The sequence below is a fragment of the Pimephales promelas genome, chromosome 25 (genome assembly GCF_988280905.1).
Source record: "Pimephales promelas chromosome 25, fPimPro1.hap1.1, whole genome shotgun sequence".
NCBI classification, from domain to species: Eukaryota; Metazoa; Chordata; class Actinopteri; order Cypriniformes; family Leuciscidae; genus Pimephales; species Pimephales promelas.
In genome coordinates, this window is record NC_142793.1 from 1903931 (window position 1) to 1920174 (window position 16244).

At 38.7% G+C, this 16244-nt stretch overlaps 4 protein-coding genes and 1 pseudogene across 4 annotated transcripts; all 5 read left to right on the top strand.

Moving 5' to 3' along the window:
• The first annotated feature begins 5156 nt into the window (after positions 1 to 5156).
• Positions 5157 to 6416, top strand: LOC120468130 (histone H1 pseudogene; annotated as a pseudogene).
• Positions 6417 to 7481: 1065 nt separating this feature from the next.
• On the top strand, positions 7482 to 8194 carry LOC120468150 (histone H2B). The gene has a single exon (XM_039656800.2). It carries the CDS (start codon positions 7525 to 7527, stop codon positions 7897 to 7899), a length of 375 nt encoding a protein of 124 aa, XP_039512734.1. The 5' UTR covers positions 7482 to 7524; the 3' UTR covers positions 7900 to 8194.
• An 824-nt stretch (positions 8195 to 9018) lies between these two features.
• LOC120468136 (histone H2A-like) lies at positions 9019 to 10025 on the top strand. Its single transcript, XM_039656785.2, has one exon. The coding sequence runs from the start codon at positions 9062 to 9064 to the stop codon at positions 9446 to 9448; it is 387 nt and encodes a 128-aa protein (XP_039512719.2). The 5' UTR covers positions 9019 to 9061; the 3' UTR covers positions 9449 to 10025.
• A 987-nt stretch (positions 10026 to 11012) lies between these two features.
• Positions 11013 to 12322, top strand: LOC148964966 (histone H3-like). Its single transcript, XM_089127597.1, has one exon. It carries the CDS (start codon positions 11068 to 11070, stop codon positions 11476 to 11478), a length of 411 nt encoding a protein of 136 aa, XP_088983723.1. The 5' UTR covers positions 11013 to 11067; the 3' UTR covers positions 11479 to 12322.
• A 3304-nt stretch (positions 12323 to 15626) lies between these two features.
• On the top strand, positions 15627 to 16224 carry LOC120468167 (histone H4). Its single transcript, XM_039656819.2, has one exon. The coding sequence runs from the start codon at positions 15793 to 15795 to the stop codon at positions 16102 to 16104; it is 312 nt and encodes a 103-aa protein (XP_039512753.1). The 5' UTR covers positions 15627 to 15792; the 3' UTR covers positions 16105 to 16224.
• Positions 16225 to 16244: the final 20 nt, after the last annotated feature.

Sequence of the window (16244 nt, forward strand, 5' to 3'; positions counted from 1 at the left end):
CTGAATTGGTTCTAGCGTGTCATGCAAGAAGATTTGAGCTTTCGTGTTTACCGTATCATATTTAATTGATAAGCTCTTATGTATGTGCGCTGTTCAGTGTTCAATAAAAGTCTAAATTAAATCAGTTGAATGATGAACTCACCAGTTGATCTCTTGAGTCTTGAACAAGTCAGGATGCGCAACTGATGAGCGCTTGCATTCCATGGCAACACATTATTGAAAGCAAAGTTTGCAGAGTGGTGCATTGAGGTCTGTTTCTACACTATTCTCATTAATTTAGTAGGCAAAGTAATGCCTTATTTCACTCATACTGCTCTCTCTCTATTTATTAATTTCGGGCGTGTAGAAATCCGAATGTGCTTCATTTCCACCGTGTTCCTTCGTTTGCCGGTTTCGCGTGACTCGCGTCAGTTTCGGTAGCGCACTGCCGCCTAGTGGAGAACTTCGGAAGAGCAGCTCATCAAATACCGAATTTAACAAAATGATGATATTGTACCGTTTGAAATTTATTATATACCGGTATTTTTGCAAAACCGGTATACCGCGCATCCCTATATCACGGCAAGACGTGAAATAATCACGTTGGTCCACTTTAATTAAATCTACAATATCTACATCTATAATAAAATCTACAATATCTACATCTATAATAAAATCTACATCTATAACAGATCTACAATATCTACATCTATAATAAGAGTGTAGTGTCAAAAACAGAAAAAACAAACAGAAAAAACTAAAAAATCAAAAACGTGGTCTAGTGGTCTAGTGGACGTGTAGATGTCACGGTTTAACTCCTCAAACGTTAAACTTACACTTAAACTTACCATATTAACGACCTATTGGTTTTCATTAAACCGAGAAAAATGGAATTTTGTTTTATTGATGATCACTGATAAATGGTCTTTTATTTAAAATGCAAAAAACATTTATTATTTTCAAGGTGAAAAGGATTCATTTGCCTCGATCCACGCCGAAAAAAAACGTCTAAATGTCACGTTTTTAATGAAGCAGCCTAATGAGTAAAATGTCTATTTTTCCGGTGTCCAGCTCCTCGTTTAAGCAAAAGGTACGCTAAAACAGCCTTTTGAGAATGATGAAGATCAGGGACATGGAGAGCATAATTTTTTTTACTTGTTTTTTTTAAATAATATTTTTTATTTTATTTTTTGGTGTTTTGAGATAATTTTATGATTTATAATTAATATTTATGCAATAATTATGACCCATTTATTCCCATTGAACATAATAGAATTTTTTATTTTTATATATATACATATAAAAAAAATATATATATCAAAGCTGTATTACATTTTACAGTGGCCTAGGCCTCAAGAAAGCATTTTTTGAAAATAGATAGATGCCATCTGGTGGACACACTGAGCATTTTTATCACGCAATAGCACATTTTTACCACTAGTGGATTTACAGCTCTCTGTAGAAAGGCTTGGGCATTTTAGTGATTTTTGCAAATGTATGCCAATTTTTTTTTCAGGTTGTTGATTTTAAAATATAATAACAGATTCTCAAAGACTATTTTTTGTCTTTTTTTTTGTTTGTTTGTTTGTTTGGTTTAAATGGTAATTTGAAGCACCAGTTTTACTTTATAATACAGTCAAACCTGAACATTGCAGTGTGTGTGTGTGTGTGTGTGTGTGTGTGTGTGTGTCTGTTTTGCACTCTTGATGTTTTAGAGATTCACCCCTTCACTGCCGAGTCCGTTTTTCTGCATCCTGGCTGATTTGTAGATTGTATGCACAAAAAAACTCTGTATTTTCACATTTTTGCCAATTTCCCATTCATTTTCTTTGGGGGGCCATTTGGACACGAAGGTCCTGAGTGTGACTATTTTTTTACAACCACTTAGACTATTCATATCCTGTCCCCATTTTGTTTGGGTGTCCATATACTAAGTACCAACACCGTCACAATATTTCGGATCATTCTGATGAAGCTGTGATTTTTAATATTTTTTTTTTAAATGCTGCAGGTCCATTTGGGCCGAAGAACCCCAGAGGGTTAATACTATTAAAATTTGGCAAAAATTGGTCTTCATAGAGCATCAATTCATATGCCAATTTCAAATAATCACTTATTTTCCCCAACCCTTGCAGACAGCTTGTTTGATATTTGAGCAGACCATTCAGTTTTGGTTTTGGTCGTTGAGACCATCCTCCATTCCAGAGATTCAGTTCTTGATTTCTTGCATGACCTCTGCTGGATTATCTCCTTCCACCCTGAGGTTTACGTGGCTGCTATATCGCCCTACCACACCCCTCTGAGGGGTTCAGAGCATTCCCACCGCGTCTCAAACGCAGCGTCTCGTTCCCTATCAGGGAACCAGGGTTACATACGTAACCTGAGACGATTTTGCTGGTATGTCACCTTTATGTCAGGTTATTTCCATGTGACGGATTCGCTCTGCCGGTGGGTGTGGCCAGATCGGTGCTAAAAAGACAACACGAAAAACCCTGAACTTGTATTTTGGTGTAACTCTTTTTCTGGACTTCATATGCAGGGGCGTAGCCAGAACTTTTTTTCATGGGTGAAAAAAAGATCATGCTAATTTCATGGGGCTTGATTGCTCTGCTCTGGTTGCGTTTTTCATTGGTCAGAAATCGTCCAGAGAACCATATCCGCCAATTGAAAGCTCCTAAATAAGAATCATTTCCCATCCGTCGAAACGCCAGTTGACTTTCCCACACGCCTGTTTGTCTGACTTTGCCAATCACAAGCATGCCAATAATATACTTTAATCTTACAATTGCAGTTCTGCAATGTTCATAGTGTACATTAAATCTCTCTTTGGGAGAACTTGTATAAACATTTGAAGATCATATATCAGTATAAACACACAAATAAAGTCCCTCTGGATTCAGTTTGAGTCCCAGATTTTGGTAGGAATGCCCATTTTTGTGCTGTGTAAGAACTAGTTCAACTTTAGTGAAAATTAAGCTTGTTGCAAGGAGCAGGGTTTGTATACATTTTTTCATTTAAAAATCCCAAACTTTTCCACACTCAAATTATTTTTCAGCATTATGTTTGGCATATTACAGTCGTCTTTACAGTATTTTTCCTCCCCCACTGGTTTTCTCGAAATGAATTTGTATATACTATAGGCTATAACATGTAGGCCTACAGTACATTTTTACACACATTGTAGACCATGATTTTTGTTTAAGTCATTTTTGCTTTTAATAATGTAGTCAATGAAAAATCTGATTGGCTGGTAATATTAACAAAGTTAATATAGTTTCTAATATTAGGTTTCAGTATTTGGGGTATTGCATTAATTAAATGTAATTAAACATGAATTGTTGGATTCTCTTGTCATTGGTGTCCTCAAAATCTCTAGGGCACATGAGGAAAATGGTGTTTCGATGTGTGTCATGAGAGCCCCATTTCTTTTCACAAGAACAATTGTAAGAAAATTATAATATTTAGGCTCCACTTTTGATTATTCTTGTGTAAGACTGCCCTGGTGTACCTTCTTTATGTTATGTTAAGTGCACATCATGGACACACAAAACAAAAACCATCACTTGGACACACTCGTACACTTGTTGAGAATGTGATACTACACTGTCTCTGTGTTTTGATCATTGATCTCGGACTGATGCCACACATCACAGGGGTCCAGGCCTGTTTCCATCTGACGACTGACAGATGCTTCGAGGCAGCAGAGAGTACCTGAAAATGAATCTAACAGACAAATATTGTCTTGGATCAGAATGCTCTCGTATGCCCTTTTGTTTGCAATTCCAAGAAACACATTTTAGGAATTAAATTGAAAACGTCTAAGGAACTGAATTGTTTTTGAGAGTTTAATTCAAAAAGTTTTGACATAGTTATTATCAGCCCTTCAACTCCAGTGTCCTCATGCTTTATTACTGATCCCAATTAAATCTGCCTGTGTAATCCTGCACCTTCCCCAAAGGCAAGGCAAGGCAAGGGAAGTTTATTTATATAGCACATTTCATACACAGTGGCAATTTAAAGTGCTTTACATGGAAGAAATTAAAGAAGTCAGAATAATTAAAACAGTTTATAATAAAAAAATCATAATAATAAAAATAAAATACAGTGTAGAAAATAAAATGTACAGTAACAGTCGGACAAACAGTGGCACAGTGCTCATTCAGTAAATGCAATCAATATAAATAAAAACAGTTAAGAGTAAAAATAAAATAAAATAAAGTAATACCCCTATCTGAGATGGAAGAGATTGAGCTGGTTTACGGTCCTACAAACCCAAATATCTGCAAATATATCAAACATATAGTGCACATTATATGACTATTTTATGAATTAGCATTCAATGGTGGTTAAATCAAAATATAACAAACTTATATTTGACCTGTTCTTTGTCACATTAACTTAGCAGATGATTTTATCATAAGCGACCAGGAGAAATACAAGATTCATCTTAAGGAGACAATGTCATAATTTAAATGAGCGGCTCATTCATTTGAGCTTTTACACAATCCTCATTCGTCATTTATTTCTGTTTCAATAATGTGAATAAGGATAAACAGGTTTGGCGATTTACATTTTTTATTTAGGTGATATGATGTACATCATCTTATGGAAAGGATATTTATTATTAATATTAATACAAATTATAATTATTTTAAGGACAGATCATCTGCTGGTCAGACATGAGATTCACAGAGAGACTGATGATGCTCGTGTGCTTCAAGCTGCCCCAAAAACATCTGTATGAAAGCATCCTCACACCCTCTCGCTGATGCTGATTTCATAAAAATTTATTTCAGACTGTTTTCTGAACACACAGATAAAGTTTTAAGGATTTTATCAACATTTCCACTGAAAATATATATCAAATTTACACGCTGCTTTTCCTCGTGGCTGATGCTCGCCTTGGATTTGATCCGACAAAGGCAAAATAAACATTTCATCATTGGGTATTTTAGTCTCCGGTGAAAGCCCAGAACCTCTGCTTGGTGTTCAGTTTGTTTTTACAGCGCAAAACTATTTTACCAGTCCAGTTTTTAACCAAATGTACGAGAAGAAAACACACGAGAGAAGGGCTTGTTGACGCGCACAGACGCCGAGTGGGTAGGTTGAGTCTATAAGGTTCTCATGCGTTATTTAAGAGCGCAGCGCCGCGAGAGCGCTAACCATTGCTGAAACGAAAGTAGTTTGAAAGACTGTTCCGGAAATAGAGAAATGGCAGAAACTGCTCCCGCACCCGCTGCAGCCGCCCCGGCCAAAGCGCCCAAGAAGAAGTCCGCTGCGAAAGCCAAGAAAGCAGGTCCAGGCGTCGGCGAGCTCATCGTCAAAGCGGTGTCCGCATCCAAGGAGAGGAGCGGCGTGTCCCTCGCCGCGCTGAAGAAAGCGCTCGCTGCCGGTGGATACGACGTGGAGAAGAACAACTCCCGCGTCAAGATCGCCATCAAGAGCCTGGTGACTAAAGGCACCCTGAAGCAGGTCAAAGGAACCGGCGCCTCGGGCTCATTCAAGCTCAACAAGCAGCAAGCCGAGACCAAGAAGAAACCGGTCAAGAAAGCGGCTCCTAAAGCGAAGAAGCCCGCGGCCAAGAAACCCGTCGCTGCCAAGAAGCCCAAGAGCGCAGCGGCAAAGAAGCCCGCCGCCAAGAAATCGCCCAAGAAGGCCAAGAAGCCCGCAGTCAAGGCCGCTAAGAAGGCGACGAAGAGCCCCAAGAAGGCAAAGAAGCCAGCAGTCGCTAAGAAAGCAGCCAAGAGCCCTAAAAAGGCAAAGGCTGCTAAACCTAAAGCTGCAAAACCTAAAGCCGCCAAGCCTAAAAAGGCAGCGCCCAAAAAGAAATAAAGTCCAGTGTTTGTTCCTCAACGGCTCTTTTAAGAGCCACCCACTAATTCTGAATAAGAGCAAAACTCATCTATGTGTGTGTACGTTTTAAAGAAAATTACTCCAGTAAATCATTATATGTACGAGATTTATTGTGAATTGCCAAAAAGCTGAAGATGATTCAGTGATCAGTCTATTATGTTGTACTATTACTTACTACTAGTACAGGAAGAATATATACGTTACACACTACTATGCTGAAGAATTGAAAATACAAATACAATCAACCCACATATCCAGACAATATGGGCAGTTATTAACCTCCTATATAACTATAGGAACATAACACTGTGCAATATGGCCATTGTGCCCAGAATATACAGTGTGAGAAAAGGTGCAGGACTTTTGGTAGTAAAAGCATACAATACCCTTTTTTTGTATTTATTTAACCCTAAAACCACACACTCTGCCACATAAAGAGTCAATGTTTCATGTCAAATCAAAGAATTAAGTTTCAGAAGTTTTGGTTTTCTCAATTAAGGTTACATCTCATTTAAGAACTCGTAAATGTTTCACAGTAATGGATCGAGAATATCGATACCTTTCTACTTTTAATGTAATAAACCCAATTAAACCGTTTGGTTTTGTTTTAAACATTAATCCTTTCCACGAACGCTTTTCCACAAAATCAACAAGAAAAACAAGTAATTAGATAAAACGGTACCAGTCAGCAGAAATGAGAATGCAGAAACGAAGATATATTTCTGTTTTTAAATATAACCAATAACGCTTTTAAAGTGTATCTGACCATTATTGGTCTCTTTTCTCCCAAACTCGCTCAATGGGTTTATAAGAAGTTTTAAAATTACACGATCATGCACAATATTAGAACCGCTTATTTTCCCCAGAAAATATTACCAGAGAATGTCTGGTTACTTCCGGGTTCTGGACTGTTCTCTGTCCATGAGGGGGCGCTCGCGGTCGAGTGCAGAATGCATGGGAGTCAATGGGGTTTCACCCCCAGAAATCCACTTTTCTCAGGATGTATTTTTTTGTCAAGTAATTTGAAAGTTGCATTCAAAAGGGAGGGCTAAGATAATACACTCAGCTGAAAATTGCATTTTTAAGTTCACTTATCTGTTCTAAAAATCCGTTCAAAAATGTGATGACGTCACACAATAGCAGAATGCTAGCGTGTTCCGGCCAACAACGGCCTAACCTGTAAGAAATCAAAAGGACATAAGTAGTCGTTCATTCGACTTTTGGCCTATAATCTATATTGAACTTGCGGAATCAACAATAAAATCTATTTTGATTTAACGACAAGCAGGTGAAAGAGACACATTTAGCCGTTTAGCCCCATAGACTCCCATTCATTCTGCACTCGCCCGCGATCACCCCCAGTGGAATTCTAATGGAAGTGCCAAGGCTCTCCGTTAGACGGGCTCTGATATTACTAAATAAAAAGAGCGGGAAAAAAACAAAACAAATGAAACTTGGCGGAAGTGTATAAACATGAGATGGAGGGCGGAACTATAGCTTATCCACATCTGTGATTGGCCCTCGTTCCTCTCAAGTTGTCCAATGAAATGTGAGTTTGTGGGTTTGGTCTCTGAAAACAGACAATCAGATATTTCCGTAACACTTTGAAAATTAGCATAGAGCAGTGAATAAATCCCTCTGTATCGCACTGTTGATTACATTAATTCGTCAGTCTTGTGATATCGCATCATCATGCCTGAACCAGCAAAGTCCGCTCCTAAGAAGGGATCCAAGAAGGCCGTCACCAAGACCGCCGGTAAGGGAGGAAAGAAGCGCAGAAAGTCCAGGAAGGAGAGCTACGCCATCTATGTCTACAAAGTCCTGAAGCAGGTCCACCCTGACACCGGCATCTCCTCCAAGGCGATGGGCATCATGAACTCTTTCGTCAACGACATCTTCGAGCGCATCGCCGGTGAGTCGTCTCGCCTCGCGCACTACAACAAGCGCTCCACCATCACTTCCAGAGAGATCCAGACCGCCGTGCGTCTGTTGCTGCCCGGAGAGCTGGCCAAACACGCCGTGTCCGAGGGCACAAAGGCCGTCACCAAATACACCAGCTCGAAGTGAGGCGTGCCCGACTTCAACTACCCCAAAGGCTCTTTTAAGAGCCACACATCTTCTCAGAAAAAGAGTTTTTGTGTATTATCTAGCTCTTAATTCTATGAGACCTCTGTTTTACATTCCAACAGGCACTGTGCATAATTATACCAATAACAAATTAATTATACTAATGAAAGCAACAATCAATGTTTATTTTATATTTAACAAGAATTTAAATTTTAAAATATCTGAGAAACAATCCCAAAACCAGTTTGCAGAGGTTATACAGTCACAATTACCATCATGTGCTGACACTATATATTTTTTTAAGAATAAAGGTGTTAATACGTTTTAAAAACGGTTAGCTGTTTTTCTTAGGTTTTGCTATTTCAACCCTGAAACCGTATTTGGACAAATGTGGCCAAAATAGTTTTTATTTATTTTTTAAAAAAATTCTTCCGTTGATCTGAGTGGTTCAAGACTTGCCTCCTGAACAAACATTTTTTTTAAACTCAATTCTACAATGTTAAGTGGGTGAAAAAAAAAAAACCGTAATAATCTTGTATTTGGGTCAAAATTGGGCACCTATAGAAATGAATGGGGAAAAACTGTAATTTAGAGCATTCTAAAATGACCCAAAATAAGACATCAGGTGACAGCAAAGTCACTTCATTTTAGGTTTTAGCTCTAAGAACTTATTGGAATGATATTTTTATGTAGTTAAAAAATATAAAACATAAAAATAAGCATAATTTATATAGACAAATTTTTACTTTTTGAAGTAAATAAATTCAAAAATACCCCCAAAATAAAAATAAAAACATCATAAATGAATAGACAAAACTTTATCTTAGACAGTGATATAACATTTATAATAAATCAAAATTAAGATCACACCTGAGTCCTCTGTGCCCACATTTGTCCACAATTACTGGATTAAGGGCTATAAAGTGAATACGGTTTGGGTTTCCTCTCTTCTGTCCTACGTCATTAAGTGCACTTAACGATCCACGCCAGAAAAGGGGGTTGGGCTTTCGGGGGAAAAGCCCAAAACACCATTTGTTCAGTGATTGGTTTGAATCTTTACAGACTCTAAACCAATGGGCGACTGGAACTCTCTTTTAAAGAGAGTATGAGCAGACACACTACCATAACATTATTGCTTGAGACAGTAATAACAGATTTGAAAATGAGCGGCAGAGGCAAAACCGGCGGTAAAGCCCGAGCAAAGGCCAAGACTCGCTCCTCCAGGGCGGGACTGCAGTTCCCCGTCGGCCGTGTCCACAGGCTCCTCCGCAAGGGAAACTACGGCGAGCGCGTCGGTGCCGGAGCTCCTGTTTATCTGGCGGCGGTACTCGAGTACCTCACCGCTGAGATCCTGGAGCTGGCCGGAAACGCCGCTCGGGACAACAAGAAGACCCGCATCATCCCCCGTCACCTGCAGCTGGCGGTGCGTAATGACGAGGAGCTCAACAAACTTCTGGGCGGAGTGACCATCGCTCAGGGCGGCGTGCTGCCCAACATCCAGGCCGTGCTGTTGCCCAAGAAGACCGAGAAACCCGCCAAATCGAAGTAAACAGATCATAGAGTCTATTACTGAAACAAAGGCTCTTTTAAGAGCCACCTATTTTATCTGTTAATGAGCGCTTTTCTCTGTTAATATTTATAAACACCATAAACAATTTTGGTCAAGGAGGAAAATAACCCACCTACACAACAGTGTCTATCTCCACCATAAACGTTACAGTTGACGTTATGTACATGTTATAAGAACATACTCACCTAATGTATGTTTACCACCCAATTCATTTATTCTGATATTAAAATATAGTTTCCATGCTTTGACTATATTGAATAGTTTAATAAATGATCGTCTAATTTAAAGGGTAATGTACATATCGGCTTCAGGGAAAAAGGATTTGATCAATGTGCCTTCTTCTATTAGATATTTTTGGCAGTTGGCACATGTATTACTGCCACCAACTGGTATGGAGTGTATAACTGAATGCCTTTTAGGCAACTTGGATCATTTCCCTCCCTTTTCCCTCATATTTTTTACAGTATATCATGACGTGTTCTATTGTCACTTGTTGTTCGCAGTATTCACATCTGCCAGTGTTTATGTTTACCTATTTTAAATAAAGTACTGTTTAATCCTGTATGCCCAAATCTGAGTCTAGATATAATTGTCTCATCTCTCCTTTTCCTTGCCATACATGTAATTTCAATCTTACTCATGTTAACTTCTACATCAATTCTCTTCTCGTGGCCACCTTTGCAGCATTATCTGCCTTTTCGTTTCCTTTGAATCCAATATGTGCTGGAACCCACACAAATATAACTGTAATACCCATCATTTGAATTCTATATAATGCTTGATGCATCTCTATTAATACATCGGTTCTAATGATTGCTCTGTAAACTAACTAAGGATTATACAGAATCTGAACAAATAATAGTTCTTAACGGTCTTACTTCCACTATGTACTGTTAACAAAATTGCTAGCATTTCTCTTGTGTATACTGACACATTATCACTTATTCTTTTTGCTGCTAAAATATTAAACTCTGGAACAAAAAAACGCTACTTCTACTCTATTATCTAAACTCCTTGATGCATCTGTGTAAATATGAATTTAACTATTATAATTATCAATTTACTCATGTACATTATACGAGTCAAAAATGAACCCCATGTCTTTGTTCTTCATTCCTAATAAAACTAGATCTACTTTTACTTCTGGCAATATCCAAGGTGGTTGATCAATGTTCCTCTGGGTCTTTGTTATCTGGGCTGATCTACTGATCCTCTATTTCACGGGGAGGATGGAAACCCTAGTAGTGTGTCTTGCTGCAGTGCTTTTATGCAGACTGTAATGTTTTTTTTTTCTAATCTGAAATCTGCACAACCACTGGAACTTACATACAAATAAATACAATGTTTTAAGTATAAAGGCGCCCAAAGTAGTCAACGGAACAAAACAGCTCGAGCGGGAACTCTCCGATTGTTTGAAAAGAGGAAACGCGCGGTCATTGGCTGGCACTCATGCGCAGACGTCACGTACTAACCAATCACAAGGCCTGCATCATCGCGACACAATGAGCTCGTGGCGCCTCAATGCTTTAAAATCGGGCGTGTAACACAGAGAGTAACATATTCAGCGCAAGCAGGACAGAGAGAAGAAGACAACAGCAATGGCAAGAACCAAGCAGACCGCTCGTAAATCCACCGGTGGTAAAGCCCCGAGGAAGCAGCTCGCTACTAAAGCCGCCCGTAAGAGCGCTCCGGCCACCGGCGGCGTCAAGAAGCCTCACCGCTACCGGCCCGGGACCGTGGCTCTGCGGGAGATCCGCCGCTATCAGAAGTCCACCGAGCTGCTGATCCGCAAACTGCCCTTCCAGCGGCTGGTGAGAGAAATCGCTCAGGACTTCAAGACGGACCTGCGCTTCCAGAGCTCCGCTGTCATGGCCCTGCAGGAGTCCAGCGAGGCTTACTTGGTCGGTCTGTTCGAGGACACCAACCTGTGCGCCATCCACGCCAAGAGGGTCACCATCATGCCCAAAGATATTCAGCTGGCCCGCCGCATCCGCGGAGAGCGCGCTTAAACCGGCGTCTGATTCAACCCACAACGGCTCTTTTAAGAGCCACCAAAGTTTACACTGAATGAGAGAATTTCCTATGTAGTGCTGACGATAATTCATATTAAAGTTGGTATATGGTTACAGTAACTTCCAGGTCTGACTTAACAACAGCAGAGTGGCGCTTTTTTGCTTTTCTAGAAAAGTTGCGGCACTGCATTGAATACAGTAACTTATTCTCATGTGAAAAGAAGGACAAAATACAGAGAAGTACTGACAATATTGAAATCAATCTGTTCTGGTTATGTTGTGACCTCTAAATCGTCATTACAGGATCAAACGGAAGTGTCAGAGGTCAATCTATGTAGGTTATAAAGTGTTTTAAATTTCTTCTATCATAAACTAGTGTATACTGTGAGCATGTGGGAGTGGAGATGAGTGTACTGTTTGCGGAGAATAATGTCAAAAAACGCTATATTGGTGAATACTTGTGGGCTCGTTTTGTGTTTGAGAAGTGTATATTTCTTAGTCTTTATCTTTCAAGTTGAAGTAAGGACGTAGCTCAGACTTTCGTGAAGGCTATAACGAGATATATCCAGCTGTAGACCCGCAGCACCACCAGTTTCAGAACCCCAGTGCCAGAACCGGAAGTGAGGGAGGGGCGGAATTATTATTATTGCATTATAATTATTTTAGCAAGAATGTAAGGACAAAATGGGCCTGAGAGTGAGTTCCTCATTTGATACATTGTAAGTTAAATTTATGCAAGATTGTTGTGATAAAGCAGGCCTACGGGGTTGAATTGGTCAGTTTGTATACATTTGTATTGTTTCGTTTAAAACAATGCCGGATTTTCTCTCTCTTTTTTAGATTCTGGCATTATTATTTTACACGAAAAAAATGCATGCTGCACATGTTCTTGTGAAATAAAGTATATTTAATAAAAAATACCCATGCTTTTTATTTTTTAATTAAACAATCAAAATCATCTTACAAATACATATCTTCAATATCAAAACAACTTAAGATTTTGTAAACACAATAAATAAATAAATAGAACATAAAATATCACAGAGGTCTAATCAGTTATCGAATTGTGAATAATTTTGAAAACCTCCAATGCGTGTCTTGTTTTATATCTTTCAAAGCTTTATTATAGAAAGTTATCTCCTTTATAAAAACCAAAAAAACAAAGGTCTTACCTTCATAAATCTACACGTATGCATAAACTGCTTAGCTAAAATTATTAAACTGTTATACATTAAAATGCCCATAAGTTTAAAGTATTATTTTTTATCATGATCAGTAACTCATAATACAATGAAACGGATAACTGAAACTATATACAATCATATTAAACAAAATCAATGTTTTAAAATGCTTATTGTACTGTAGGCTAATGTAGCATCATAACATACATGCCTAGAGAGTAGGACATTTCATGTTCAATAAAAGCTGTTTTATGTGTAAAATACCCTCCAAATTACATTAGGTGGCGTTATTAGGTTTCGAACCTAAGCTCCGCCCCTCACTTACGGCCCTGGCGTTGGTTAGAACGTAAGCTCCGCCCCTTACTTCCGGTTCTGGCGTTGGGGTTCTGAAACTGGTGTGCTGCGGGTCTGCAGGTGGATACTATAGGCTATAACTGCTGTGATTTTTGTAATTGTAAGAGAGTTACAAAGATCACTGCCATTACAATCATCATCACATGTTGGACTGATTCTGACTGATTGCAATATAAACACACTCCATTTATATGTCTACCTAATAGATGAGGTGTCTTTTTGAGCCCTGTATGTCATCCTTTCTTCACTTTGATTTTTACTCATCTCCCTTTTCATGCCAAAAGAGCTTTGAATACTATACAAATTTCTTCCTGTATCATTGATATCCCAAAGTGTGATCTTTTAAATGTCTCAGTTTCACTTAATGCAACCTGCAAATCAACTGTTGGTGATTTAAGGGATTCAAGGGGTTGGTGGGTTAAGGGATTGTTTAGCCAACATAATCCACTTCTTCATTTCCTGTCACAAAACATCTGCAGGAACACAAATCATACACTCACACCTTTATTGTGTAATCTGTATTATTTTATATATTTCAATGGACTTTATGCACAGATGCACCACTTCCTGAACTTAAGCCAGCTCCTTGTTTCCTGTCTGCCATTATTGGCCAAATTGATTAATCCAGGTGTGCCTGACCTCAGTAGTCACAGCAACAATAATCAGACACACCTGAATTAATCAAGTTCGGCCAATAATGGCAGACAGGAAACAAGGAGCTGGCTTAAGTCAGGAAGTAGTGCAGCTGTACATCAACTAGTGCCAAACTATCAGATGCAACTGAAACATGTTGTGTGTTATATTCATCTACCCACTGTAATCCCAATATAATGCTACTAGTTCTACTGTGTAAACTGAAAGATTATCTGTTGTTCTTTTGTATGTCCATTTCCTTAAACCATCTGTGAAAATCATTATTTTATTAAGAAAATTACTTTCTAAGTATCTTTGTACAACAAACCAGACAGGTATTTGCTTTGAATTATCTTTTATTTCCTCATGTTTTTGTAAATCAGGCATTAGCATTACTCTAAAAAATGCTGGGTTGTTTTATCCCATCTTTGGGTCAAACTCAGCCATTGGGTTAAATGTTTAAATGTTTGGGTTTGTCCATATTTGACACACATTTTGGTTAAAACAACCCAGCATTTTTTAGAGTGATATTTGAATATCTGACAGTAGGACAATATTGTATACTATTCAAACCTACTTCTCTTGCTTTTTTATTCACAACCCATCCAAAACTCCTAAAATTAGATTTACTATGTTCCCAACACTTCTGTGTGTTCTTTGCAGGAAGGAATTCATTATGTTCTTTGCAGGTTTACCCAATATGCTAGTATTAGTGTAAGTCTTCTGAGACCCAACGGCATCTGCCGCAACTGGAGATGTTTTAAGAACCCCACTACATATTCTTAGATCTTGAGCTTGTTTTATATTGTTCAACCCTTCGGAGTCTTGGGCTATTTTGGCCCTTTTTGAGTACTTTTTTATTTTTTTTTAAATTTTGCGACATAAACAAATGTTTACTATACCAATTTTTGGTACCATTTTTTTTTCAGCACAACATCACCTATATGACCAGACAATTAGTTTATCACTTTGATGTACTGTATCAACATACTGGACCCAAAATCACACAAAAACACAAAATCCGAATCTGTTTCAGTTTTTTAACACTACATAAAGGCTGGGATAAAATACAACCAACAGAACATTTAAAACTGAATCAAAAAGTTAAACAAACATCTTTAAGATGTTTTCTTTACACGTGAAATAAAGAAAACAGTTACAAACTGAAACAGGAAGTGCTTCTGGACCAGTGTTGTTTACATCTTGTGAAATGGTCTATACAGAGAGCTATATTTAAGGCCTTACATTCCCCTAGTATGAGGGTTTCCAAATAGTGCAAATACAACATATAAAAAGGTAAAATTGAGATAAAATGAAACTATACAGCAAAAAGCATGTGTGGCAATAGGCATTTTTTGTTTTCTTTTTTGCTAAGAAACTACAAAACACTTCATGTACAATTACACAGCTAGCTACATTCAATATATTTAGAATTTTCTTGCATTTTGTTTTCATTTTATCAGTGTGTTGTCTGTAAGCTTTCTATCAAATAAAACTCCAAGAAATCGAATCACCCTAACTTGCTCAAGTTCTTTATTCTAGATGTCGACCCCTAATCCAAAGGGCCCCATCATTCGCCACATAATGATTTTCCTATACCATGTTCAACTTGTTCAAAAATTTCATTTGTCCTTATATTAAATATCAGTGGACTACATACACTACCTGCAGTGTTCTGTTTTCTACAAAGTGCGTTCTAGAATACTCCTTACCTGCCTTTATTTCTATTGTTCCACCAACCAAGAAGTCTAATACCCAATTGTAGTCTACCCCCTATAACCAATTCATTTTGTTTTGTAAGGATTTCTTCTTTCCACAGCATATAGATATCAAAAAAGAAAGACAGCTATTACCATTTCTTTATTTGTCAAGCCTTTCCTAATCTCTGATAGACATAATTGAATCCATAGAATTTCACCTTTGTGAAATAAATTGCACAAATTGCAGTATGAAACAAAGGTTACGGTTGGAAATAAATCACATGTGCTCGCCTCTGACTATTTTTTGGGGGAGGGGTGTGTGTCATGTGACGCGGCGTTGGCTTCTGTCAGGTCCTGTAAACACATGTAAAAGACTTCCTCTGAATACCATCGGCACACATTTGTAGTCTTTCGTTCGTCGATTGAAACTCTCAGTGTTGAACATGTCTGGTAGAGGCAAAGGCGGTAAGGGACTCGGGAAAGGAGGCGCTAAGCGTCACCGTAAAGTTTTGCGCGATAACATCCAGGGAATCACGAAACCCGCCATTCGTCGTCTGGCTCGCCGCGGAGGTGTCAAGCGCATCTCCGGTCTGATCTATGAGGAGACCCGCGGAGTGTTGAAGGTGTTTCTGGAGAACGTGATCCGCGATGCCGTCACCTACACCGAGCACGCCAAGAGAAAGACCGTCACCGCCATGGATGTTGTGTACGCGCTGAAGAGACAGGGACGCACCCTGTACGGCTTCGGGGGATAAACGCCTGAAACCAGGACAAACCACACAAACCCAAAGGCTCTTTTAAGAGCCACACACTCTAACACATAAAGAGTTAATGCTTCATGTCAAGTCAAATTTTCAGAACTCGTAAATGTTTCACAGTAAGTTAATGGGTCTAG

Excerpts from the sequence above, each read along its gene's own strand:
- LOC120468136 (XM_039656785.2), top strand. The coding sequence starts at position 9,062 with ATGAGCGGCAGAGGCAAAACCGGCGGTAAAGCCCGAGCAAAGGCCAAG.
- LOC148964966 (XM_089127597.1), top strand. The coding sequence starts at position 11,068 with ATGGCAAGAACCAAGCAGACCGCTCGTAAATCCACCGGTGGTAAAGCC.
- LOC120468150 (XM_039656800.2), top strand. The coding sequence starts at position 7,525 with ATGCCTGAACCAGCAAAGTCCGCTCCTAAGAAGGGATCCAAGAAGGCC.
- LOC120468167 (XM_039656819.2), top strand. The coding sequence starts at position 15,793 with ATGTCTGGTAGAGGCAAAGGCGGTAAGGGACTCGGGAAAGGAGGCGCT.